The sequence below is a fragment of the Fringilla coelebs genome, assembly GCF_963513975.1.
Source record: "Fringilla coelebs genome assembly, chromosome: 1".
In the NCBI taxonomy this organism is placed as follows: domain Eukaryota; kingdom Metazoa; phylum Chordata; class Aves; order Passeriformes; family Fringillidae; genus Fringilla; species Fringilla coelebs.
The window spans coordinates 134,392,664-134,419,564 of record NC_140028.1 but is presented as its reverse complement, the minus strand read 5'-3'; the positions used below and the strand labels follow the sequence as shown (position 1 = coordinate 134,419,564).

Genomic DNA, 26,901 nt, shown 5'->3' with positions numbered 1-26,901 from the left:
CTGCCTGACCCTGATCATGCAAAAATGAGAGAAAATGAATTGTATCAAAGCTGTTACAGATAGTAGGATAAAAAAGAATGGAATGGAATAGAATAGTCCTGATGGAAGGGACTTGCAGTGACTGTGTAGTCCAGCTGCCTGATCGCTTCACGGCTGACCAAAAGCGATCTTGCAGATTTTGATTATGCAGAAACTATTGTAGGAGAACCAGAATTAATATATAAGTTTTGGTCTGTCCAGCTGCTGAAAACCCACCAGATATAATGTTAAAAGCATGTTAAAAAGCCAAACACTTCCCTTTTGCCACAAAACACTAACAGCTTTGTTGTAATTTTGACCATATTTACTTTCCAGTGCAAAAAATAGCAGATTTCCCTATGTTCAACAAGCTTTGCAGCTACTAATAATTTTTGATATGCTCTTAAATATTTTTCAATGTGTCCACTAAAAACAATGTTAGTAATTGCAGGAAGGAAAAGGAAGTTAACTGCACTGAAAGCATATAGTATTGGCAATACTATCACAAAAATCCCAAAGTGAAGCTTTAGTGCTGCATTTCTGTCTGACACTTTTGTAGGTACTCTGTCTCCTTACCATGTGGTCTTTAAAATCATGCATGAGTCTGTTGTTTAGGGATATATTTGCTGTAGCCATAATCAAAAATGACCTGTTAGTATGAACACTCATAAGACTAAATAAACCATTTTTTCCACCAGGATGAAGCAGCCTGGACTCCAAGAGCAGTGGGCATGTATCACAGGTAATTCTCACCTATGCAAACTAGACTTCTAGGTTTTAATTGGAAATTTAGCAATGCTGAAAGTTCAAACCTGAAATTTAGTAACTTATATTTGAGAGTGGAATAGAAAGTCTTGAAGCTTTCTGTACTATTAATGTATAAAGAGCTCTGTCTCTTGGTTTAAGCCAAAAGCAGTTCCTGCCTTTGTTCTTAATACTTAATTTTTCAAATTTTTAGACCATAATTAAATCAACTGCTGTATTTTTTCTCATCTTTGAAATGTTTCTTTTTCTAAGGAAATGTGTGTTCTTAAATAAAAACAAAACTCTGGACACTGTGTGTGGGCACATGTACTTAAAATTCTTTAAAGAGTTGTTTTTAAGAGCACACATTCCTCGTATCTTTGCCTGACTGCAAAGCTGCATAGTGGTGAATGGCTTTGCTAGATGAACTTCACAATCGTGACCTCTACAAAATGAGACATATACAAGCTTCCGTTTAAAAAGAAAAATGATACCAAAGTGCTGGTTTCTCCAACTGGTCTTGTGATGCCTTCTTGCTTGTTTTACAGAAGTAAACACTGACACTGCACCCATGAACATCAGGATATCTTTCAGTTTCATTGCAGCTGGAGTCAGTGACTTCATACTGAAAAAGGTCAGTTTTTGGACTGCAGACTATGACAGTTTGTGAAAGAACATACATGTTTTTGTAAATATGGCTATATTACAGCTGTACAATATATTCATATGTATTACAATATATCTATTATAATATATTCATATATATTACAGCTGTATACTTGTAATACAGACTTGTCTGTATCTGTGTATGCACAGGTTTAACCTGCAGCTGACATGATTATGGAAAAGCATTTAAGACTTCTATAAGCTTTGTGGAAAAGAAGTAATTCTGAAAAAACATACTAGCACTTACATCTACTTGAAGATGAGAATAGTGTGCTTTTTTTAAACAAGAAGCCTTATTATTGGGACAGTAAAATAAAGTTTTGTCATAGTTGATTTTAGAGTCACTGATGCCTTGAACCTTACAATTGGGCAGTTTTCCCATAAAGTTAGTCAATGCTCCCCTTTTAATCCTGTTAATTTTACTAAATTACTTATGTTACAAATTAACTGCATCACAGTATTTTAATTGTGTTTGTAGTAATTTTAAAAATAGTTGCTGGGGATAGGTCATTTAATTATATTTTATCAGTGAGAAAGCATTAGCTCTGCTGTGAGTGATAGCCAGCAAGGCCATCTGCAATGCCTTTCAGTTCACTCACTCTGAATTGTTCAGATAAAGACTGTCAAGTGCTGACTAAATAAGGAAGGAGCCGTGGTAGGGTTAAGTGCAGTGGAGGACACAAATGGAGCATTGATTCCAGGCATGCTGGAGGGTCTGAGCTGTTTCCTGCAGCACTGAACCTTTTAAGAGTTTTCATTGTTTCCCACAAAGTATTAAAATGCGAGTGTCTGCAATTCAGGATCTCAGGGAGGATGAAAATGAGGATTGGGAGGAAGAAGAAAAGGTGAGTTAAACCCCAGTAGTTTTGCAAAGTACTTATTTCCTTCTATTTTTCCTCTTTAGGACAATAAACCTGTAATGATTACCTTTCTCTTTCAGATCTTCCTCAAGCCTGTTATTGAGGACAGAAATATGGAACTGGCCCGAAAATGCAGTGAATTAATAAGTGATGTAAGTGATGGTGGCTATTTGCACTCTCATATTTGCATTTCTTCTTTCAAATGCATTTATCTTTCTGATACATATTTTCTCAAATATATACAGTGTAACATGTGCCCATCCAAGGCTCAAATAATAAAAGCCCACAAAATAATCGAAAAGCACAGAGTATTCTGGTACTGTAAATGATTGGCCACAAAAAAATGAGCTTTTCAGAGCACTTGGATGGTAGGAAGCACAGGCCCTAGAAAGGAGTGTTTCAAAATGTGGGTCTCAGGCAGAGGGTGTCTGCCAGCCAGGAGAACACCTTGGCTGCTTTCATCAGGAAAATGTGGTATTTTTTCTGGTTGTAGCCTAATCTTATGCATTTTAATTGGTTTGAACAAAACTGGGTTCCAGTATACATAGCTGTAAGGAGGAAAGTTAAAAATAAAAGATAAATTTTTAATGTTATCTTTTGTTTGTGCTGATAGATCCAAAAGTGCTCAGCATATTGTTATTGACTATGCTTATAGGACAAATCCACTCAAATGCTAGAATATCTTTTAAAAATATTTAGCTCTCTAATTCTTGATTTAGTTACTACAGGTTTTTAAAACTGTGGATCAGTTATATAAACATTATATAAACATCATAAATCAGGTCCCAGACATTTTAAATTGGAGTAGATCTGGTTGCTTCAATGTAACAGGATCAGATTTACCTTCATGGAGATTTATTTTTGTTTCTCTCTGGGACAGTGTGTTGAAAAAAGTTACTTTGTCCCTTCATGGATGTAAAGAATGGTATTTCTCCTGTGAGAAAGCTGTGGCAGGAGAGGAGACCTTTCTGAGGAGAAAGTGGCTTGCTTCAACAAATGTTCTAAAGAAACCAAAAAATGGTGTCTGGCTCATGTTGTAATCTGATATTTAGGTCGGGTTGTTGATTTAGTGGGAATAGAACATACAGAATCTATGTTTTAGGTATAAATTTGTAGGGGTTGTGTACCAGAAAAGAATAGTTAACTCAGAAGACCAGTATCTGGGGTGTGAAAAGTGTTACAGTGCTGGCTTGAAAGTGTGATTTGACAAGGTCAAAGTTTCCTCTTTCCTCTTGTCCACACACCTCCTATTCAGTTTTCACAGAAAGAGTGCTGAAAATTGCATAGATCCCTAAGAGAAACTACCAAGATGAGCCCTTTGTAAACTCAACCTACTTCAGAAAGCAGTAGAGATTAATAATATTTTTACTGGTAGATATATACATGCTTTCTTTGGGGAAAAAGGGCATATGGTGTGTTAAGTGCCTGTCAGCTCTTGTAAAGGCAAAAATGAAAATGGACCTGAAGCACTTATATGACCCAATATACATTTGCATCCGTGCAGCTTCTTTCTAAACATGGTCACTGTTCTTAAAGGAAAAAGCTCCTTGAAAAATGCTGAAGAAATCTTTCTTTAACTGAAAAGGAATTATTACTCTGCTGTGTACCCATTAGGAGTAATGTTGGCTGTGGCTCTTAATTAATGGATAAATGGAGTGGCTGTATTTTCTTGGATTTTCTGCAGGGACTTGAGAGCTAAGGTGAATAGCTAAGTCAAGCCAGGCTTCTCCTGCTTGTAATGGTTCAGGGATGTGGGCTTTTGCTGAAAACTTGGGATGCATTTAGCCTGCAAGTGTGTTAGATTTTCCTTGAGATATGTCAGGCATAATGGCAAAGTGTTATTAATGCTTTCAAAGCAAGAACAATATATAATGGTCCAGACCAATCTAATTTCAAAAAAGAGGCTCTTTGTTTAAAAATAACATCCAGCTTTGGGGCTTTATTCAGCCTCTGATGAAATCAGTAGGTTTTTCTTCATTGGCTTGAATGGAAGATGCATAGAATATGACTTTTGTTTCCCAGAATTTTTTGCTTTAATGGAATTTCTTATGACCAGTGAAGTCCTTTGTACCTGGGTATAAATTCCTCACCCTGCACATTTCTTTGTGGAGACCAATAAATTGCAAGGAGTTTGCATTCTTACCTTCAATTTTTTGACTTGCTGACATTCAGAACTTTTAATATATTCCTAATCCTCTTTATCATGAACCTTTCTGCACACTAATATTTGTGTGGTTTTAAGGTTGGTGTACATTTGTACATTTTATTTGTACAGTGGTTTTATGGCACTTTGTTTGGTCCTTTAGATGACCTTGGGGGAGCAGCCTGTGTCCTTGCTGGCCACGAGACTGGGGTGATTGTCCTTTTCTGATGGTGGAGCTGTCAGCACATCTCCTCCATCAGAATGCAGAGCCAGGAGTGCACATGCCTGAGACACTGGGGCTGTATTGTGCTTGCCCTGCGTTCTTTGCAGGCTGACTTTAATTTGGCAATATGGTTCTGAAACAGTGTTACACTGGCAGTCCTTGGTGAATCTGTAATTGCCAGCCTTGAGCCGTACGTAGGGGAAGCTGTGAAGTGTTTATGTGCTCCCGTTCTCAAGAAAATCCCCAATTTCATGTGAGGTTGGCAGATGTTTGTTCTGTGGCTGTGATACCCCCTGGATTGTTTCTCTCGACAGTCGTTCCATTTAATCTCCCTCTATTACGAAATTTTATTCCACAGATGTTTTTAAAACTGTCATGCGTGTTTGATTTATATGAATTGCCTTCCTCTCCAGGCCTTTTCTCTTCCACATTAAAACTGAGCCTGTCCATTTGCTTGTAGTGTATTTTCATCTCTTTTTTGTTTTGATTGTGTGGTGGGATGTTGTCAGTACTGTTATAAGCAGAGATGGGAACAATTATAGAAGGTAATTGACCAAACTATTATAATCCTTTTTGGCAGAATGGCAGACACCACCTTCTGAAGATTCTGCTGAATTGTGGTAATGAGTGGTACCAGCACTTTTCCTCTGAAGCAAAAAATAGGACTGCTTGCTATTTATCTGTCATTGCACAGAGTCCAGCTTAGCTTTAGGATGTCTCTATTATAAAGCAAAGTCCAAAAAGACCTAGAGCCAATAGTGGAAACACTGTGCCAAACTAGCAGGGTTTTGACTACCTAATTCTGGGTGCAGCTGTTCACCTGGACTCACCAATAGTCGTCACAGCCTCTAACTCATGAGGACCTTGAGTTTGAAATTGCTGGAGATTACTAAAATACTATGTACTTTAATAGCAGTACTGCATGCCTGCCATTTTCTCTTGCTTTACTCTAGGTTCCTATGGCCACAGAGAAAGGATTCTGTATTAGGTGAATCTGTGGTCTGACACAGTCCTTAGTCTTGCAAGAGATTATAAGTTCAGAAATGTAGGTTTGGAAAGCGAATACTTAGTGGAAAGAAGTTTCCTTTTGTTCTAGCATAAAAGCTAGATAAGAAGGTTTAGACACTTTTGTTGTTTTTCTAAACAAAAATAGGTATTTTATATATGACAGTTCTACAGTGTCTCTTGGCAGGATGACTGTGGACATGGTTACACCATTGATGTTAAGGTTATTAAAAATAGCTTTTGAGTATATTCATATTGAAGTTAGATGAGCATGTGTCTCTGAATAAAAGGAATGGTGGCTGCTTGGATTATGCTGTTGCCATTGGAGTCTTTCCTTTAGCCCACAGTCTCCCTTCTTTGTTTTCCCCTGAAAAAGGCTGATGGAACAGGCCATGGGCGAGATGAATTTTCTTCGTGAACCAGGAAGCTTCAGCTTAAAAGTTGGATGCCCTTGTTTTATAAAGTTGATCTTCCCATATAATATCCATTCAGAAAAAAATGCAGCTTGAAACAATGTTTTGGTGGTTGTCTAGGAATTTTAATCCACTTTACTGGATAGTTGTGCTGTGGACAGAGTTGGTTTTATGATGAGTCAAGGAGAAGAAAAGGATCTGGAGAGAACTATGAAAAATTGGGCTTTTAGTGAGCTCTTGAACTTCAGAAGTATATTGAAAGAGCCGTGGCTCCAGGCCATCATTTGCAAATTCTTCCTATTTGGTTTTTTCACAAGGCTTACCAGATTTGCTCAACATAAACAGCGTATTTTGTGGTGAGGGGTAAGCCACTTGCAGGCAAAATTTCCTATTCAATATTTAGGACATCTGAATTTTTAATTATTGACTTTGAAGAGGAATATTAATTTCTCTGCCTGTTCATTCCATTCATTGGTTATGTTCGATCATAGGCAAGCTCTTGAACATCTTCCTTGCATCTTTTACACTAAATGTGTTTTATAACTGTGTTTTATAAATGTGTTTTATAAGGTGTCATGACTTCATTTTACTTGTCCTGTTTCATCTTCCATCTTTCTGATTCCAAGCAATGCGGACAATACTGTAGCAGAATAGAGTTTGTTGGATCAGAATTTGACCAAACATTTTTTGTTATGTTCTCTCTTAATTGCATATTTAAATCTGTATGCATTTTATGGCTTCTATGGGTTACTATAACGAATGTGAAAAATAAAGGATTAAGGAGGTGGCATTAGTCATTGACTGCTTTCAGTTCTTTTGAAAGCATGACTTCTTCAGCAGAACAGCTTTGTTTCTTCTAGTCATGTTCTGTCATTCTCCCCAATTAAGAGATACCTTAGGAAGCTTTTGTGTTTGATTCTTTAATGTAATTATTGCTCTGCAATTAAAATGGATATAATTACAGTCAGCTTTCAGATGTCTTTGGATGATTTATCTAAGTTGTGAACAGCAAGACTCTCTGTGTCCTCTGCCAGAGTTACAGCTTTACAGGAATTTCTACTGGGAATGCCACCAGACTCACCCAGTAGAGAGGCAGCTCTGTTAACTTCCAATGCATGTGTGCAGGTTGGACAGAAAGTGCCTGCTCATACTTATAGAAATGTCTTTTTTGTGTGTTGCTCTGTGATTACCTGTGTGTATGATGTCCCACACAGGTTACATGAACCATTGGCTTTGTGAGTAAAGTCATGACGCATGAGTCATGAGTAATGTTACCCATTGTTCACCAAAAGGTTTTATTTGAGAACAGACTGTAATCCACAAAAGCAGATGATGTGATTTAGAAGTGATGTGCAGATTCTTTCAGTAGTTCAAATCTGAATGAGCTCAATATCAAGCAAAATTGTTTCTTGTGTGAGGATAAAGTAGTCATGAATTTGAGATGAATTTGGCATTATCTAATGCATTTTTCACTAAACACAAACTTTGCCTTAGCACAGGAGCTGATTCTGTGTAAGCTGCCATCCTTCTCCTAAGTTTTCCAAGTCCCTGTAGAGGAGTGTACACTAGAACTTGTGATATCCATTAAGGATTCAGAGAAAGAGGATATTAAGGCTGCATATTTCTGTAATGCTCAGATGCAGATCATATTGCTTCTGTCAGTGCTTGTCAGCAAGTCTTGAGTGCATAAATTCAAGCTGCTGTTAGGCAGAATGTGAAAATGAGGTTAGAGAAATGGTAGCAGATAATAACCATGAAAGCTTAGTACTAAATAATTCAATTTGCATTGATCTAAACAATTCTCTGTACAAAGAAAGAAATGTCACTGAAAACATCTAAGGCTATCCATGTAAAGTGTCTGTCATTAAAACTTACTTACTTAGTCCATCTCATCATAATTCACCATCTTTCTTCATGCAGTTCGTATATAATGAATGTTCCTACATGTTAACCATGTCCATAGATTTTATCCTTCTTGCAGTCTCACTAATACAAACAATAACTCTGATTTTAACAATGCTCATGTGATTATTATACCTGCTCATACTGTTTGCCCCATTGTAAGAAAGAAACTGGTTGTTTAAAAAAAAGTGGGTTTTTTTGGTGGTTGTTGTTGTTTTTTGGGGTTTTTTTTTGTTTTTTTTACCAAATCTGTCATAGTGTTCTGATGGGTTTATTTTTTTTTCATGGTTTCCGATGTGCATACACATTTAAAAAAATGCCTCAATTTCAAATTTGTTTGGTCTTAAAGAAATTCTGTAATTACTTGAATGTCATTACTGTTGGGTGCTTTAGAGGCAATAGTTTGGCAGTGGCTTCCTGAATTTATTCATGTAACTCTTGGATTCATAAAGGGACATTTGATGGTGTTATATAGATTCTGTGCTTGCTAGGTCTGTGTTAGAAGTTAAACAATTTTTATCTTTGAGACCAAGGATCAAGGAGATCAATTATTCGATTCTTCTTTCTTTAGAGACACTAAAACATCTACAACTGTCATGAAAATGTGCTCTAGATGTAGAGAAAAGTCCTGTCTTTTTCATCTATATTATTAAAGAGTTCTGTGACTTTTACATAGCCCTGGAAATGTGCGTGAGAACTCGTAGCTTCCCTTTATGGTTTAATTTGATCCAGCCGGAGGTATTTGCAAGCTGCCCAGCACAGTATCCATGAATAAAATAAAATTGAAATAATAATAATAATAAAAAATTAAAATAACCACTGTTTGCTTTTCTCTGTGTGTGTTTTTAAGAACAATTAGACTTCTTTTTCTTCTCTTTGTAGATACACTATAAAGAAGAGTTTAAAAAATCTAAAGGCAAGTGCATATTTGTACCTGACACCCCGCAGCTAAAACATGTGAAAAGCCTTGGTGCTTTTATTTCTGAGGTAAGATCTAAAAGACTGAAAAATTTTCTTCGCTTCTTATCCTTCCTAAAAACTCTTTCAGTTGAGTACTGTGATTTTTAGCTGGGCAAGGATGGCTTATTTCAAATAATAATTCTGTTTAAAGCTGAAGTGAATTCAAAGGCTGTAATTAGTGTATACTGCAATGTGAATAATAATAATAATTTGGAATTACATGACACTTTTATTTTGGGATTTGAAGATACTTTATTAATGGTTCTGAGCAAGTCCTAGCTATCCCATTTTATGTGTGGATAAACTGAGGAATAGGAAAAGAATGTTACATTTTGTGCAGTGATGAGGTTTGCAAATTACACCTGGGCAAAATTTCCCTGCTCTGGAGATTTCACAGCCTGATATCAAATAGAAGGAGACAAGGAAAATGTTTCCATGTTATCATCCCTGTCCTCCTTCAACAAGAGGGCTGGGGCAGACATCAGGTCAGTGCCATCTGTGGGTTGCCTGAGCACTTGCATATCTACCTGTCTGTCTGTCTATCTGTCCCTGCGTACCTGTGCCATGTGCACACACACACACAGAGCTGTGGTGGCAAAGAAAGATCAACAGCCTCCAACGTGTCAGAGCAGCATTTATTGCCAGCTCTTCATGTCCCAGGTACAAGGTGCTGTAGGATTGCATGTCTGGTTGTTTTTCACAGGTAAGAACAGCAGCAGAAGTTTCACCTGAGAGACAGCAGCTTTGTTTAACAATCACTGGTTCTGAGTGATTTTTCTGTCCCTATGGCCCTTCAAAAAATTAAAATTTTGGTGCCTCATTTTTTGTGCCACTTTTATGATTATAATAAAAAAGTCCCAGTATCACTGTCTGAGGTTGCATAACTTATATACATTCCAAATTCTCTTTCTGATATACAACAATTTGCTGTGTGTCTTTCAATATGAATGCATCTAATAAATACTTTTCTTGTATTTATCTTCCTGTTATCTGAGGAGTGGCATGTCCCAAGGGAAGTAAATCTAATGTAATTGCACTTTATAAGAGACTGACTATTGTAGTCTACAGAAATACAGTATATAGAGGGTATTTATCTAATCTGATTCCAGAGAATCTACTGCTAACTATTAATCAAAGATTTAGAGATATAAAAATATTCTAAAATTTTAAAACCTGTAGGTTTGATAATACCACACTTTGGGCATGCTTTTATTGAGCACTGCTGTTTATTGCAGCATTACCTGAAGCCAGTGATGTGATGGATGGTTTATCTTGTAAATTACTGACCTCTAGTGTCCCATTACCTGTATTTGCAAATCTTGGACACTGACATTCTTAACAGCACATCCACTGCAGTGAAAGAGCCCCCTCTGTTTTGGGTAAAAAAAATGTTACAGCAAATTATTGATATGTATACATATAATGCATTTGGGGAATGAGCCTTTAATGAAGAACTGTATATTTCACAGTAAATAAGTGACATTAGTATAATTGGAAATATTTTTGGTATTTATGATTATTTTCACAGCAGTGTTGCCATTATTGTTTTATGAACTTGGAAGACTTTGATCTGAAGGAAAAGCCTCACACATTTTGAGCCATTGTTTTGGCATCTCTTGTAAAACCTCTTTGTGAGGAGCTGCCAATACTGAATACTGGAGGAAACACAGGATAAATAAAATGTAATTTAAAAATGACTGTAATGTGAACAGATGAAACAGAAATGATGGCAGACAGGCAAACTTCAGTGTTCCTCCCCTTTCTAGCTGCATTTAATTGCTGCTACTTATTAGTTGGTAAAATATTTATGGTTCACCTCTCATTTGCTCCCTTGTTCAGGACTCTGGAAGTAGAAAGAAGAAAAATCATTTTTGGATTTGAAAATGATCTGAGAAAGGATAGAAGAAACTGCCTTGCTTATTTTATTTTGTATTTGCATAAAAATTATTGAATTTAATTAGTAAATATTTTGCATTGCTCTGTGAATTATGCACATCCCAGTAAAGTATTATTTAAAGATGTTTTTGCTAGAAAGTTAGTGACAGTTAATGAAATTTTTCCTGTTCTGTCTATGCCATTTTACTTACAGTAAACATACTACTTATTTTTTCTAGTATCTTCATTTTTGCATTTTCTGTCACCTTTTTCTGCCCTCTAGGTGAAATATAAAGGAGCTGCTAAGAAAGACCTTTCCAGCTCTCTCTATCAGCAGATGCCAGCCACAATTGACAGTGTGTTTGCAAAAGAATTAATGCACCTTCAGAGCAAGGTACAACTTTAGAATTGCAAAAATGATTTTTAGATTAACTGTGTGTCAGAATAAATACACTTTAAACAAAATATTTGAAAGGACACTTGATCATCTGCTTGATTTATTTGGGTGAGCTTATCATCCAGAGTTTATCACCATAGCTTCCTAAATTCAAAAACTACACATTTTTAAAATGTTGACAATTTTACTTATGTTTATTAAATATGCATTTAAAAGTTGGTAGTGCATTCATTGGTCCAGTGAAATCTGTGAATACAATAAGGAATTATTGAATTCAGTGACATTGCATGGTCCCTATAGAATGGGTGACTTACAGAACTTTTTCCAGTGGGGTGTTGTATTAGCTATATAAAATATTTGATGCTGAAGGCAAAAGAAAAGAAAACTGCTTTAATGACTTCTAAAGGCACTTAGTGGTAGCAGCAAATGTATTTCTGATGATCTGAATACCACTGCTTACAACAATTTTATACAATTAAAATATGAAATCAAGTATACTGAATATAGTGTAAAGCTTGTAAACAACCAACAAAATAGTAAATTCCGGTTCAGTTGCCTTCAAGAACTAAAAAAATATAATACCCTAAGAGTAGGCAGGTGACCCTTCACTTCCAGTGACCTCAGTGGAATTATGAATGTTAAGCATGTGTAATATGAACAAGGTTCCAGATTTTCATTGTTGCTCATGAGAATTGCATGGAATAGATGGTCATGGCTTTCAGTCCGCCAAGCATTTCCATGGTTTTCTTGTTTTTGCTTTCCCCTCTCTTAAGGATATCAACTACATATGGTTTTTAAACAGCCAGTGTGTGAAGGGAACACGGTTCTAAATCCATAATATTGATTGTATCTCAATATGCATTCTTGTGATGCAGTGACACTTTTTCAGACAAAGGAAGATATTAATAAAAAAAGAATGGACTAAAATTTCAGGACAGCTTGTGGAGAAATGTTTTGATGTAAAACATTATGTTAATATGAGGCTATATTAAGCAGATACAATAACACATATTTTAGTTTTCAGAATCTGAAAAGGAACATATATACACAAGTTAAAGCACCACAGCAGCTGAAATGACATTAATGTGACATTTCATTGTAAAGTGAGTGATTAAAGGAATTATAGTAAAAATAAATTGGGAATTAAACTTGTATAACATTTTTAAGCCATTAGCTTGATTTATAAAACATTAGTTAACTATTTTGCCACAGATTTACTCCCAAATTAATTCCAAATTATTGCATTCTACATTAGTTTACCCAAATGAGGTTAATTAACATTGGTGATGTGGCAGAAAAGATAAATAACTGAAACTAAAAATGAAACCATTGGTTCATAAAAAAACCCTTTTAAGGAAAAGACTGACATTTTTATTTGGTAGTTTTTGAAGGCTTTCTTCAATCATCCAACAGTTCCAGAGAAAAAAATATGCATATAGGCTGAGTTATATTTAAGCAGAAATTTTTCTCACAAAATTCATACTATCCCCTTAGGAGTAGATGCATTATAAATCATAATATACCATAAAACTTAAAGATACGCTGACACATTTTTCCAACTTGTGGTTTACTGCTGCAATGGACCTGAATTTAATGCTACTTTGAGAGAGCTCTCAGGGGATTTTCTAGTGAAAAATCTTCTCCACAGTATTCAAATCTAATCCATATTGTGCCTATCACTGCAGTACCTAAGTAGCTAATACAAGGATTTCAGATTTCATCTGGGTCAGGATATGGCAGAGGGGGTTTCTGCTGCATCTGTCTAGCTGGGGTTGTGAATTTACAGGTCATCATTTCAGGAAGAGACTACAGATATTCCATAGGAAGTAGAGAGAACAGCAGCAGCTCCAGCTCTGCTCCAAAAAGGCTGCTGCAAACACAGAATTGCCGTCTGTTTCTGAGTTACAGTAATCTGATTTTAAAATAGGTGCTGATTTCCCGAGAGGTGGAAAATACGAGTGTGTCCTCCCTACCCACACTAGAACAAATTTACACCTTTGTCTCCCTTTTCATGCTTCTTGGATGCAGTGCTGGGCTGGAATGCCTTTGTGGGCAGCTCAGGCAGGACTCTCCTTGCTCTGTAGTGCCGTGTTCTTGGCAGGATCCGCAGCCTCGTATGCCAAGCAGGTGCCTTGGGAGTAGCGGATCATGGCAGGGAAGAAAGAGAGCCCCTGACTTTCCCCAGGGCTGGCTGCTGGCACAGGCTGGGTGCCTCTGGCAGAGATCTCCTTGCACAGGTGTTTCCCCCACAAATGGGCGCTCCCCCGATGCAAAGTTTGCTCCTGAAATGGTGCTGCTGCTGCCCAGCAGCCTGTCTTCAGCCTACCTATATCCAGCCCAGTTTAATAATTTGATACACAATTTCAAATCACACACACGATTTAGGAACTTGGAGGCAGCTAGGGGAAATATCCTGGTTTTCCCAAGGAGTTATGCCCCACCTACAGCTGCCCTCCACTATCCCCTCCAGAGCCAACAGGCTGCCACAGCACCAGTGACCATGTCTGCATTCTTTAATCCTGTGGCAATTGTCAGTGGTTTCAGCTGAGCCAGGATCTCCTCCTTCAGGGGTCTTGGCATGCAGTGTCAGCACTGACATGAGGATCTTGCTGTAATGGAGAGTATAGCACCCTGACACGTGTGGTTCTCTTCCTGTAGAGCCTCTCCCCTATACTGGCTGTATTGAATCATACTCAATTCTGTCTTCAGGATACTCAGGAAAGCCCAAACAAGACTTCCTGCTGTCTTTTGCATGAAACCCATGTTTACTCTTGTGTGTTTTATGTAGAACTGGCATGAGGAAGGAAATAAATACCCATAGAGAATGATATCTATCTGAAACTGGCAAAAAAAAAAAAAATCCCAATGCTGTTTATGGGGAAAAAATGTTTCAGTAAAATGAAAAAGAAGTTTTGCAGTTCCCCATACTTGGGTGGCTTTTATAATACACTTGTTTTTCCTTTTCACAGAAAATTTGACTATGGCCTTCTAAAGGCCTTTCTTGAGAGTGAGCAACCAGATTTCCTCCCTCTCTCACTTTCGTCATAGTTGTCCCCAGGGAAAGCTAAAAAGAGGAGAAGCCCCTGCCCCTGTCATCACTGAATAACTTCACTCTCCTTACCAGCCTACAAAGCTCTCATCAATTTCCCTGCTTTTTGCAGTGAGAAAATAAACTTGATGAGAGCAGTCTAGGTAGGGAGCCTTCATTTTGATTTTTCTGAAAGGAAGTGGAAATTTTTGGAGAAATTGCAATATTCCTGTGCAATATTGTTGAAGAAAAATTTCTGATCATTGCTAGCTCTGTGCCAAATCTTTTTCTTGTCTGAAGATCAGTATGCTAAATACTTCCTCATGCAAAACAATACTTTTCTTAGTAAATTGTCACAAACAATGATAAGGGTATTTAAAATTGCTTGGGGGAAACAATGTTGAAAAAAAGTAAGCACTTCATCACTTTTTTCATCACTTTATTTTTGCTATAAGAAGTGATTGCACTGTTTTTCTTCTTATCTAAAAGGGATAATCTAAAGCAAACTGAAGGCAGTTTAATTTTCTACTTTGCACAGGGTAAGATCTCAAAAGAGTCAATGTTGAACAGTATTTCCTGTTTCTTTATAAAGGTGATGAGCCAAGAGAATCTTAAGCAATGTTTTCAACTTCCAGAGGAAGTTTCAGAGGGTTTTTTTTTTAACCACAATAAAAATTTTGTTGTTGCATCATTTCCAATCATATTACACATTATCAAATTGTTTTATGTAGTTTTAATTTTTTTTATGGTAGGAAATGTCATATTCAATATTTCCTCTCTTTTATGGTGGCAGGTATTAGTCTTCTGGGCTTCTGTAGTTCAGTTTTACACAATTACATTGGATAATCTAATTCTCTGTATGGAGATGAAAGTGATGTTTTTGGTGTTCTTGAATGTTTCCTTCTATGAAATCCTACTTTGTGGATTTTAAGTCCAGAGCACATCTTGCTGACTATAAATGGAAATCAAAACAAAAATATAATGTGTTTAATGTATGGCAAAACAGGGGGTCAGTCAGAGCTGGGTTAAAAGAACACAGAACTTTGCTTAATGCAGCTTCCTATTGACACACTGGTGTAAAAGAGAGAAGAAAAATAAAAAAGGAGTACTTACAAATTGGTTCAATCTGAAGTCATACCTACTTAAATAATTGCCTTGTATTTCTCAAGTTAATAAATGGCACTGCCACAGGGTAAAGGTTATGTCAGTGACCTACAATGCTTGATCTGTGTGTAGAGTAGTTTCATATGTAGATTTGATTAAGGAAATTCAGTTTAGCTAAAACTTGAAAATCAACATGAGTTGAGAAATAAATGTATGCATACTAACCTATAAAATAATGTTACTAAGAATATTAATGAAATAATGATAAATATTTTTTCATGCTTACTTGGAAGTGATTTACAAATCTGGGAATAGTTCTGCACTAAACTGTCCCAAACTAAACTAGACAGCCATTGGACCCCTCCTAGCCTAGGATTGCAACAAGACTACTTCAGTGAGTTAATGAAAATAATGGGAAAAGATAGGAAGAACAGATGCCAAAGCAAGTGAAATATTGCTACATTAAGCTGAAGAAATGGTCATCCTTTCCCAAGACAGCGGATACTTGTAATTTCTGCTAAATTTCTCATGCTGAGAGTTGATGTTACTGTGTTTTCATATCTTGGTTACATAGCCCATTCACCAAGGGAAAAATAGAGCTGTTGAACCAGCAAAATAGCAATGTAATAAAATATCTGTAAATTAGTGGATTTTGGAAGTAACCATATGGGTCTTTTGTTCATAATGGCATTAAGTGGGGAACATCTTAAAAGTGACAGTGTAAGCAAGGAGAATTAGCAAAACAGTTTTTGTGGCATATGTTTGTATAGTAATTCCACTTTTGTGGGGAATCATTTGTTAGTGGTGCTTCAGTCGTGTTAAAGATTATGTGCTTTTCCATTTGCAAGACCTAACCAGCGTAGGCGAGTTATGGACGCTTTGTTTCACTGTCAGTTGTGTTTGTTCCTGCAGAGGGATGATTGAGTTGGACTGGATAAGGAGCTGGCACATTTTAAGGTTCCTGATTTGATACTTTTGTTCACATAGTAGCAGTGGAAAAATACCCTTCCCCCCTTCTTGTCTTAATGTCTCAGCCTGTATATCATTTTGTAATCTGAGATACTCAGGGCAGATACTAACATTGCTTTGGGCACACTACTCTGTAACTCAGATGAAATCTTGCTTTGAACAAAAACAGATACAGCATTTTCTCACAATTTTAGTATCCTGTCCTAAAAGAGTCTGAATCTCTGTAGTTGAGAGTTTCCATCTCAAAACTTTCACAGTATTCTTTTATTGCTATCATGGGTTTTTGTGTCAATCCTCCTCCTCCTAATCAGCTTTCTATCTTATTTAATGCTTACTGTTTTCTTATGGATTATTTTAATGCTTGCTCATGAGAGCTGTTAGAGAATGAATTTTCTTGAATCTTGCTACTTTTTAGGCATCAAAATGGTGAATTTTCCCTAATATAAGCCTAAGAGCTTCTGACAAGGATAAGTGTAAAATAGCTTTTCAGGCAGTATGCGTGTGTGTGTGTAAGTATAACACAGTGCAGTGAAAGATGGATGAATGCCCAACAGTGAGTTCCATTTCTATTATAAAAGTAAAGGTGTTTATAAATTCACAATTCAATTCCATTTTCATTTACCATGATGACAATTGAATGTAAATATTATTTTTCTTTGTGAACCTGGGGCTAAGTCAAGATGCATATTGTGCTGGTTGTTTCCCAACAGTGGAAGAAATAGAACTTTGGGCAATGGGTATATAATAAACAGTAAAACTGTTTGTTTATGACAAATGCATAAAATATTTTTTTCTCTGAAAATGGAGAATAATTATATAGCTGATTACTTCAAGTGTGTTAAAAAAAAAAGGGGCTTTTGATTATGTTTCCCTGGGCTGTCTTCTCACCTTGTTAAGCTTAATTTTCTGTGTTTGGGTATTACTATTTCTTTCCCCTGTCTACTCATGCATCTGTTGCAATAACATATGCAGAGAGATCTCACTGCTGACTGTGCCTCATATGTCTCTGTTTTGGGTGGAAGCTGCTCTCATTTCAGTGTTCTGGACCCATGAAGGAGTTAAATTGTTATTAAGTTATCAAGTTTCTTCCTGAATACAGGTAGACTATGGCACTAGATTTAACGTAGCTCATGTTATTTTACCTGCTTTTCTCAGGTCACAAAAGTATAATGTTGCTCTTTTCAGGTTCTCTATAAACAAAAACATGATGCTGAGAAAGGATTTTCAGACTATGCACGTATGAGGGAACCTCCAGATGTTAAACATGCCATGGAAGTCAGCAAACACCAGAGTGATGTAAGTACTCTCCCATCTGAAATGAGTGTGCTTGTTTTGGGTTGGTACATCTGTTACAGCTTACTGAAATGAATTGGGCATGGAATAGTTCCATATTTCCTTAGTTGCTATTTTTTATAAATTATTTGCTCTGAAGTAATTTAGGACATGGCGTGTGTATAATGTGCTGTGAGCAACAGGATGTGCATTTTATTCTGACTGCAGTGGAAAATGGTAGTTACTGTTTATCAATAGTAACTAAGTGCTATCATTTTGGAATAAAATTGCAGGCACAGGTTTTCTGAATTCACTTGTAGCTACTTTTGAAGTGCATAAAGTTCTTTGTTTAAATGAACACCAGTGTTGTTTCAGTGTCTTCATCTGCCAGTACTTGGGTAGTTCTTCAGGGGTGTAGAGTAGACAAGTGAGCTGTTTCTGCTCTGCTCTTGCACACTTTAATGCATATGAATAAGTTTGTTCCTGTCTCCTGAATATGTATCAAGTGAATTTTCCAAAGAATTTAATAGACTAATAAATTATTTATTTTACAGAATGTGAGCTGTAGTGTTCAGTTTATACCATTTGACCAAAGTATTTGTACTTGTAGTTTTATTTAGATAACTTACAAATAATTAGGAGTACTTAGCAATATTTTGAAAGTTGATTGCTTTTTTTTTTTTTTAAGCTGCTTGTTAGCTTCTTGAAGTTCTGAAGGTTTTCACAATATAAAAGCCTAATTATGGAATTTATATTTCTTATTAGAATCAGGTCAGGTTTGATTTCATGGTCAAGCTAGTAAATACTAGCTCAATGCATCATTGCTTGAGGCAGAAATGCTTCCCAGATTAGAATCTTGAATGATACAGACACAACTTTGAAGAAAAAATTTATGTTAGTTTTAGATTTTGTAAAAGCTTACTTGTGAGAAAAATTAATTTAAGGAGAAGATTAGTTAAAATAGTGATGCCATTTTAAGGGGTACACAAAGCTTTTTAAGAACAGCTGTGTTACCTTAAAAGTTATGATCCAGTTCCATTCTTGTTTAGGTAACCAAATCAATTGAGGTAGGCATGTCATTTTACAACACTTTTTTATTAGATAAATGGGATATTTGTTTGGTGCTAACAATGTAGAAAACATAGCTTGGGTGTTCATTTCAAATTATCTTAAATTTACCCCATCTTCTCCTACTAACAGTGCAACAAACACTCTAAGGTTATATGGGCTGAAAACTAAATGTCAATGCTAGATGTATGTCTGTGTGCAGAATCTTGACAGCTGGCTGCTGATTAAAAGGCTGCTGGAAAACTTCAGGGAAGCATTATGTTTGAAGAATAATTTTTTCTTCTGCTGGGAAATACCTGCAATGGAATTCCCAGCAGTAATTTGCAACCTGCCTTGATTACAGAATTCCCTCTTCCTGTCAAACACTGTCCATTTCTGCTGTTGGAAGCATCAGGGTGTCACGCTGACAGAGCCTGGGAGCTGGGGATGTGAATGCCTTTCCCCAGAAGCAAGAGGTTTTTTATTTACCTAGCAGTAGGAATGATGGTGAACTACTAGGAAAGGAAATAATGCTGGAAAGAGAGATGTGAATCCCTCTCTGAGAAGGGACTAGGAGGAATATGAGACAAGTTCCCGTAGCAAATTCATCATAATTTGAGGGTTAGTATGCTAGTGCAAAACCTATTCATTCCTCTTCTACAGCTGTATATCACCTGCTAATAGAATTAAGGAGAGCAGGTTACAGATGTGAGGATAAATGAAATTCTGTTGTTTCATCTTTCACCCTTGAAACAAGCAAAAAAAAAAAAAAAAGAAAAGGAAATGAAGGAAAACAGGGGAGGGAAGGATGTTTTGATAAATGAGAACTTTTAACAGCATGTTAGAAATAATGAAAAAATATGAGGGAAATTATTTTCAGCCTGAGCAAACTTCAAAAACTCAAATAAGTCATCCAAATGCAACACAAAACTCTAACCAGTTAGTTTAATGTGTTTAACAACAGATTGTTTCTGGTTGCTCATGAGTAGCTGCAGCACAATGGACAAACAGCTATCACTCATAAAGGAGCAAGTTATGTAAATCTGGTTATTGCTCAGCAGAAGCACACATCTCTTGTGGGTAATATTTGAGCATCATGGTGAATAGCTTACAAACCTTCTTTTGTAAGTACAGGTTTAATTAAGAGCCACGTGAGTTTTCATCTCAGAGTCACAACATGGAACAGCGAGCATCCCAAATATGGAGCATTTGTCTTTCCAAACCATTTCAGGGTATCTGTGTAGTCACAGCTTTGAAAGTGCAGAGAAAAAGGGAAACTACTGGGCAGGTAGGAGGGCAAAGCTCTTTTATCCACCATTCAGCACAGTTTGCCTGTGGGAGCAGAATGCATGTTTACCTACAATGCTCTGCCAACTCAATTCAACCTTTACATGGAGGGTTTGCATCTAAGAGGATTAGGATGTGTTTAAGACTATTTACTCAGCCTTTAAATAAAGCTGACATTTATACTCAACTCTGTGAAATGTTCAATTTCCTTTAAAAATTAAAACTGTATTCAGCTCACCATACATTTATGCTGACATTTGGAAACTGTCAGCAGTGAAGGCTGTAGGCCTTCACACCACTTTGAATATCATTAACATTCTGGGCATGTTAATAGGCATCATTAATATGTTTGGGCAGAAACTGGGTAACAGGGAAATACTGTAAAAACTCCTGAACAATGTAATCTTGTCTAATAAAATACATTTTCTCTTTTTTATACTTAGACTGAGGAAAATTGCTCTCAAATGAACACAAGTAACTTTTCTAATGACAGGAAATATACTTTAAAAAGAGTTGAAATACTACATAATGCTTGAAGGGAAGCATGTTTATCCAAACCAGAGTACTTTTCTCTATAAATTGTGTTTGTGTTTTGTGAAGTGAATGTTAGTGATGTGACTTTGGCACACAGAGTCATTTTCAGAAGAGCAAAGTAGGCACCATCAGCCTACTTTGTGCTGAGCTGATCAGTTAACTCATCTGGAATTTTCCAAACTTGGGACCAAAACTAAGTGGTGGTCTTAAAACAATGTCATGTCACATTTTTGCTTTATGTGTATCTGAGTATCCTGTGAATGGAAGGATGTAGTTGAATGGTGAAATGACATGACAACTGCATTTCTAAAGCAAAGAAACCATTTGCTATGTCGGGTCCATGTGGAAGCTGCACATAGCATTTGATGAAGATACTCAAAGCTGTGCATCACAATTTTGTCTGTTCCGTGACCTGGTCCATCACTGGGAATTTTGAATAGGACAACAGTGTTAATATTTGTACAGCAGTTTAAACATTCAGCTTCGTTAAAATGACTGATTCTCCTCACAACATTACATGGTGTGAAATAAGGATAAGTGATTTTCTGATTTTACAAATAAGAGAACTGCAGTACACTCATCTATGGACATTTAAAAGGCAGTTTGCACATCTGATTTTAAAGCCCTGGTATCTTTTCTCTTATACTTATCTACAAAGAGTGCTTTTTTAGAAATATTAGTTGACAGCTGGGCAAACTTCTGATGTGTATATATGAACTTTCTACTCCACATGAGGTCAGTAATGATAATTTTCATGTTTCACTCACCATCTAAATTTAAATATTTAAGATGTCTATATTGTCTTAGGAGTAAGTTGTTTTTCATTTTCAGGGTATAGTGCAGTCACAGTCGACACAAAAAAAGTACATTCTTTCTGATAAGACCAAATCAGCAGCTCTTAAAGTGGATGTGCTTTAACAGCATCAGTAACATACCCAACTGTTAATGTTTGTTTTGGTGCAGATCATGGTAAATTCAGGGTTCTCCTGTCTCTCTGTTCAGTATCTGTGTTAGAAAAATCACCATTCACTGACAAACTTTCTGCTGACAGTGGTTGTCAACAGCAGGTCCCCCTGGACCACTTCCAACTGGTGCTGAAAATGATGTTTACTCCTGGTGTAATTGGGACCAATCAATTTTAAGGCCCATTACTGGAAAGGATGACTGCATCAATCTGTAATGGGCCAGAAATGTGTTTGTCTCTTTTACACAAGCCGGAAAACAGTTTTCAACATCATTTGAGCAGGAATTAGAAAAGCTGTTGCCAATGATGATTGTCACCAGCTAGTCATTTTCTTAGTGTTGATGGACCCCGAAGTGTAGATGAGAGGAAAGAGGGCAGAGACACAGCTGACAGGCCATTAGTTAGTGGACTTAACAGCTCTTAGAAAATATTTAATGAGGGACAAACAGTAAGAGACAAATTCTTGTCCAGACAGGTGTGCCCAACTTCTTGCTGAATCCTTAAGAGGGCAAAATGTGTTCAGAGCTGCTTGTGCATATTTGAGTAATTTATTATGTATTGTTTGGACTAGTTTGGTGTTGGAATAAATGAGAAGATAAAAGATTTCAAGAAAGGTCTGAATCTCTTAAACCCAGGTTTGCTTGGCTCACCATGTAGAAGTTTCAGTTTGTTGATTGACAATCTGATATGTTTTGCAGCATTGTTAGAAGTCTGTTTACTTTATGGCAGTGAAGTGCATTCCACTGGTATTCATGTAAGATGAAGCATCTTGCTGGAGTAACTAGATTAGCATGTTTATCCTCAGTGGACCTTATGCATTTTTTAAGAGCTCAAGGTTTGGCCTATTAAAATCAGTCTAGTAATTATGAGCAGGCCCTGAATATTCTCCATGCTTTGCAAAAACCAGTTGCAATTCACATTTGAGTATGTGAGTATGTAATCACATTTGGGATTAAAGATGAGAAATTATTTTGTTCCAATTATTGCTTCACAATAATATTCAACAATGTAACCACTTTTTATTAGAAACCCACTTTAAATTTAGTTGGGGTCTGTAATTTACTGTTTTCAGCTTCAAAACTGAAGATGGTACATTTTTTTTCCCTTTTAGTTGCTCCTTCTTCCTCGCTTGCATTTCCCACTGGTTGGCCATAACTCTCTATCTAGGTCTTTCACTGCCACTCTAAAATTGTTATCTCAGTTACTTTTCCCATGCAAAGTCAGCTGGAACAATTTTTTTGTATACTGTGGTCCTGGTGAAGTGGAGCAATTCTTGAGCCTTTGCTGATTGTTTCTTTGGTAGAGCCTGAGCAACCCTTGGAAGTGAAGATTGAGTAAGGACATTGTGTAGTGCCCGGGAATTCCAGTCAGGGTATGAGCCTCTTGGCTGAACCAGCTCAGCACAAAAGACTGCTCCTTCTCTGGGTGCTTCTGCTGTTTCCTTTCTTTTGTTGCTTTCCCCCCCTCATGGGCTTCTTCACTTTCCATCTTCTGATGCCCATGGGTGCACACACCTAGCTGGTTGCTTTGCCCTGTCTACATCTGTTCCTCTGCTCTACCAGAATAGCTCTGGTTTTACTGTTCTAACATAGCACTATTAAAAAAAAAAAAATCACTAGATGGAACAGAATAGCAGCTGTGTAATAGAGGCCAGCAGAGTGTCCCAATGGGAGAGGGTCAGCATCCAGGGATTGAGGTTATTCAGGAAATGGGAAACATATTTTTTCTTCCTTTGGCCTACCTCTGACAAACTACTGTTCTGCTGCATAACATTTTTATTCTCACTGGAGTATGACAAGCTGCAGAATGGAGCAAATATATATTGCAGACATTTGTAAAATGCTAGATGACTTTCCCTCAGACATAAGTAATAGGTATACTGGTTTAGGTGCAGGAAGAATAATAATTCACTCAGGGAAAGATATAGCAATTGGCCTTGCATCTAATATAATTGGAAATGGTGAAATATAAAGGACTGTCACTGTCTTATTTCTCCCCCCCTTCCTTTCCCCGAAATTAACCACAATCCATTATTTCATGTACTATATGATCATGTCATTTGGGAGCAATAAGTGACCACATTTCCTCAACTTTATCACCACTGTTCTTGATTCTCTGATGTTAAATTCACTACATTCCTAATTTCTATTTTGAGCACATATGCTGGCCCTTAATTTGCAATTTACATGGATCATAGGGTGCTATTCAGAAACCTGTTTCTGCTGCCTTTGTGGTTTTCACCTCACCTCATGTGGTCATTAGGATGAACAGCATATAATTAACTAAATTCATGTAAAGTCCTGAATTGCAAATGCTTCTCTCTACCTCTAGTTTCTTAAAAATTAGAGAAAATCTAACATAACTAAAACAAAAGTTCCAGTGGTTTACACCAGCTGAAAGAATTAACTTTTGTTTTGTATCTATGTGATAATTTGGGCTGAATGCATCAAACCTATTTATTTGTTTCTTTTATTAGTGATTACACTTGTGTGTCACGGCAGATTAAAAATTATAAGATCTATTTGTGGGCAGGCAGCCAACAGTGAAGCCTGTTTAGCTTGTCTGCTTAGCTGAAGCCATATGGACACAAAATTGCTTTCCTGTTGCATGTAAAATATTTGCCAAAAAGTAAATTTTTTTCCTTTTCTTTTTGCAATACCATTTCTATGAAGTATATTTGTCACTGACTGCTGCAGTTTATGAGTATGTTGCACTGTACCCAGAGTACCCAGAAACTTTACACTGGAAATAGGAGCAGAGGTTATAATACGAAACTTCAAGTTGAGAGCTTCCTTGCTGATTACATACTATCTTGAGAGACTGATTAACTTTGTGAAGCAACAAAAGAAAGTCTAAAAGATTTCCCAGGAAAGGATGAAGTATTCTTTTACTTTCTATTTCCTCTAAACTTTGTTCTTCAACTTCTGCCTGAAACTTCAATTTGTCAGACACTTTTGAATACCAGGGACAGAATGTCATTAAGAATAATTCAGTAAGACAGCTCTTGGAAATTGGCTTAGATTGGCACATGTGCTAGAGCAGGAAGAAGCTGACAAACCTTGAAGAGGGAAAAGCAGGATAACTTATGGAGCTCTATAATGCCCCTGAGGTCTCTGCTGCTCCTGTGATTGCTTTGCTAAATGGAGAATGTTTGGACTCTCCTATCTGTGGTTGAGCCTTCTGGCCAAAGGTTTCTGAGGCCATTTGTTATGGTAGTGGCTTTTGCACAAACAGAAAGAGTCAGTTGTGTACTCAACATGCTGGAGCACTCAGCCTTCTTGTTCCCATGTTTGTGCAGAGGAGCAAGTGAGTGGCACTGTGGGGATGCTGGGGTGGAGTTGTATCACGGAGTTACATACAAACTCTGTCTAGTGCTGAGAAAGAAGCCCACTATGACAGAATTACAGTTTCTCTTCAGTGTAGCTGCAATCTGCTAAGCTGCAGTACTCAGCATCAGAGGAGGAGCTAGTTTATATTAAAAATGGGTACAACATAGGGAAAAAAAACTATACTCTTAAAAGTTCTCTGAAATTTTATGGTAAAACCTAATAATTGTCTTTGCAATGCTTTTAATTTTCCACTGTGCTTCTAAGCAAAACCATTTTTCTTTTTCAAATTGTATTTTATGCTTCTGAATTTCTTCCTTATCGTGTTACCTTGTGTGTGGGTCTTACCTTACAATCCCTGTCAAGCAGAAATCTGTTGGAATAAATTAGGTGGAGTTCTATTTAGTTTGATGTCTGATTTGACCAATCATTCAAAGCTTATTTATATACTTCAAACTTATTGTTTATTTTAAACAAAACTATGTTTTCTTTGACAGGTATCCTATAAGAAGGATGTGCAAGATACTCATAGGTACACTGAAGTGCTGAACAGACCAGACATAAAGAAGGCAACTGAGATAACAAAGATAATAAGTGATGTATGTTCTCCTTTTGCTCTCTTTCTACTTTTTAGATGTGCAATTTTTTTTTTCCAATTTTGATCAGAGTTTTTTAGAATGCTGCTGGAATTCTCAAATGTTTTGAACAGAAAACCTGCACCCCCAAATCTGCTAGGGAGATTTGATTAAAAGAAATTCAAACATAACCAAAACAGACCAATCTTGCCTGGCAGGCTAGAAAGCTGTGGGTTTCTCCTTTTTAGATATTGACAGTATGATCTTTGCAATTACTGGTAATTGATGTAAGGACAACATGAAAATTGCTAAAGTTGGTTTTGTTTCAGTTTTTTTCATGAAAACCATTCTCAAGATAAGTCTTATATGCTGCACTGCACTTCAGAAGACATCCTAAACCTTTTTTTACCTTGGTATGAGAGAAACTGGCATCCCAGGATGCCCTTTACTTTTCCCATCTCATCCTGCAGTGACAGGAAGATGTGATTCCCTGCTGTCCTTCCAAGAGCTGTTCAGATGCTGCTTCTTTCTTGGGGGTTCTTCTCCCTGAACTCCCCTCTCAAATTCCTTGCCCTTCCACTGTGACCTCAGTTAACAGACAGGTGAAGGAGCAGTTTAAGAAGTAGTAGTGTGTGATGCAGTTCAGTATTTTATTGTAGACAAGTCAAACAATATATGTACTTAAAGCCCTGAGTCAAGTTTTTAAGTAGTTAATTAAACATGAGACTGACTAGGCACATTCGGAGAGACAGATTTAAGAGATGGAAATTCACTTTTCAATATTCAAGATTTTTTGAAAACCAAGAACTTCTACTAAGCGTTATGCTCAGCATGCAAATTTACTAATTGCTGTTCAAGTGCTCTTAGAATTAGAGTGGCTTTGGGACTTTTATTTCTTGCAGTCTATTCTTATGACATGTCCTTGCTGATTCACAGTGCTTGAGTAATGCAAGAAGCCCATTTTAGGCAATAGGTAATTTAGTTTGTGGCATTGCAAAGCACCTATTGTTGATTCATCTGTGTTTTTTCCTAATGCATTCTGGGGAAAATTGCAGCAGTTTGCATGGGAGGCAGCTCAGCTGGAGAGATCAGGTAACATTAACCTTGCGGGACTAATTCAGCTCTGCGACACCAGTGCGGTCTCACTGACATCCAGCGAGACCGCAGCGCTAAAACTGAGAGCGGAATTTGACCTTACAGTTCAAAAAAGTTGCCCCTCAGACTAGTTTTATTTCAAGAGTACTTTCAGCTGCTGCAAATCATCTTGGGTTAACTGTAGACCCTGTCATAAGAAATGCTGAGCCACTGTGACTCATTCTGCCTTGATTGGGAGGACAGTATTTCTCTGGCTTAGGCTGTGCATTTGGTTAAAGTTGAATTTTGTGAATGCTGCACGTTGTGTTTTACAATTAATAAATATTGTATTGTGAAGGAGCTGAACCCTGAGAAGGGCTTTACTCAGAGCTGATTAGAACAGTGGTGTCAACGCAGACCATTATGTGAGACTTTTTCTACTAGTTGTAATGCTTACGTTTCTCTTGATAAACCCAAACAATTTATTAGAGATTCATATCCCCTCCACCCCCCCT

At 37.0% G+C, this 26,901-nt stretch overlaps 1 protein-coding gene across 4 annotated transcripts in view; it reads left to right on the top strand.

Annotated features, from left to right (window-relative positions):
* NEBL (nebulette) overlaps positions 1-26,901 on the top strand; it is a 246,861-nt gene that overhangs the window by 155,097 nt on the left and 64,863 nt on the right. For 2 of the 4 annotated variants that reach the window (XM_084218087.1, XM_084218086.1), the window contains exons 1-6: positions 2,110-2,273; positions 2,369-2,440; positions 8,857-8,961; positions 11,093-11,203; positions 17,493-17,603; positions 25,235-25,336. The exons of the other annotated variants lie outside the window; for them this stretch is intronic. In XM_084218087.1, coding sequence (XP_084074213.1) covers positions 2,208-2,273; positions 2,369-2,440; positions 8,857-8,961; positions 11,093-11,203; positions 17,493-17,603; positions 25,235-25,336 — 567 coding nt within the window. In that variant the 5' untranslated portion in view covers positions 2,110-2,207. Of the gene's footprint in view, positions 1-2,109; positions 2,274-2,368; positions 2,441-8,856; positions 8,962-11,092; positions 11,204-17,492; positions 17,604-25,234; positions 25,337-26,901 lie in introns of those variants that run through there. 4 annotated transcript variants of the gene reach the window in all.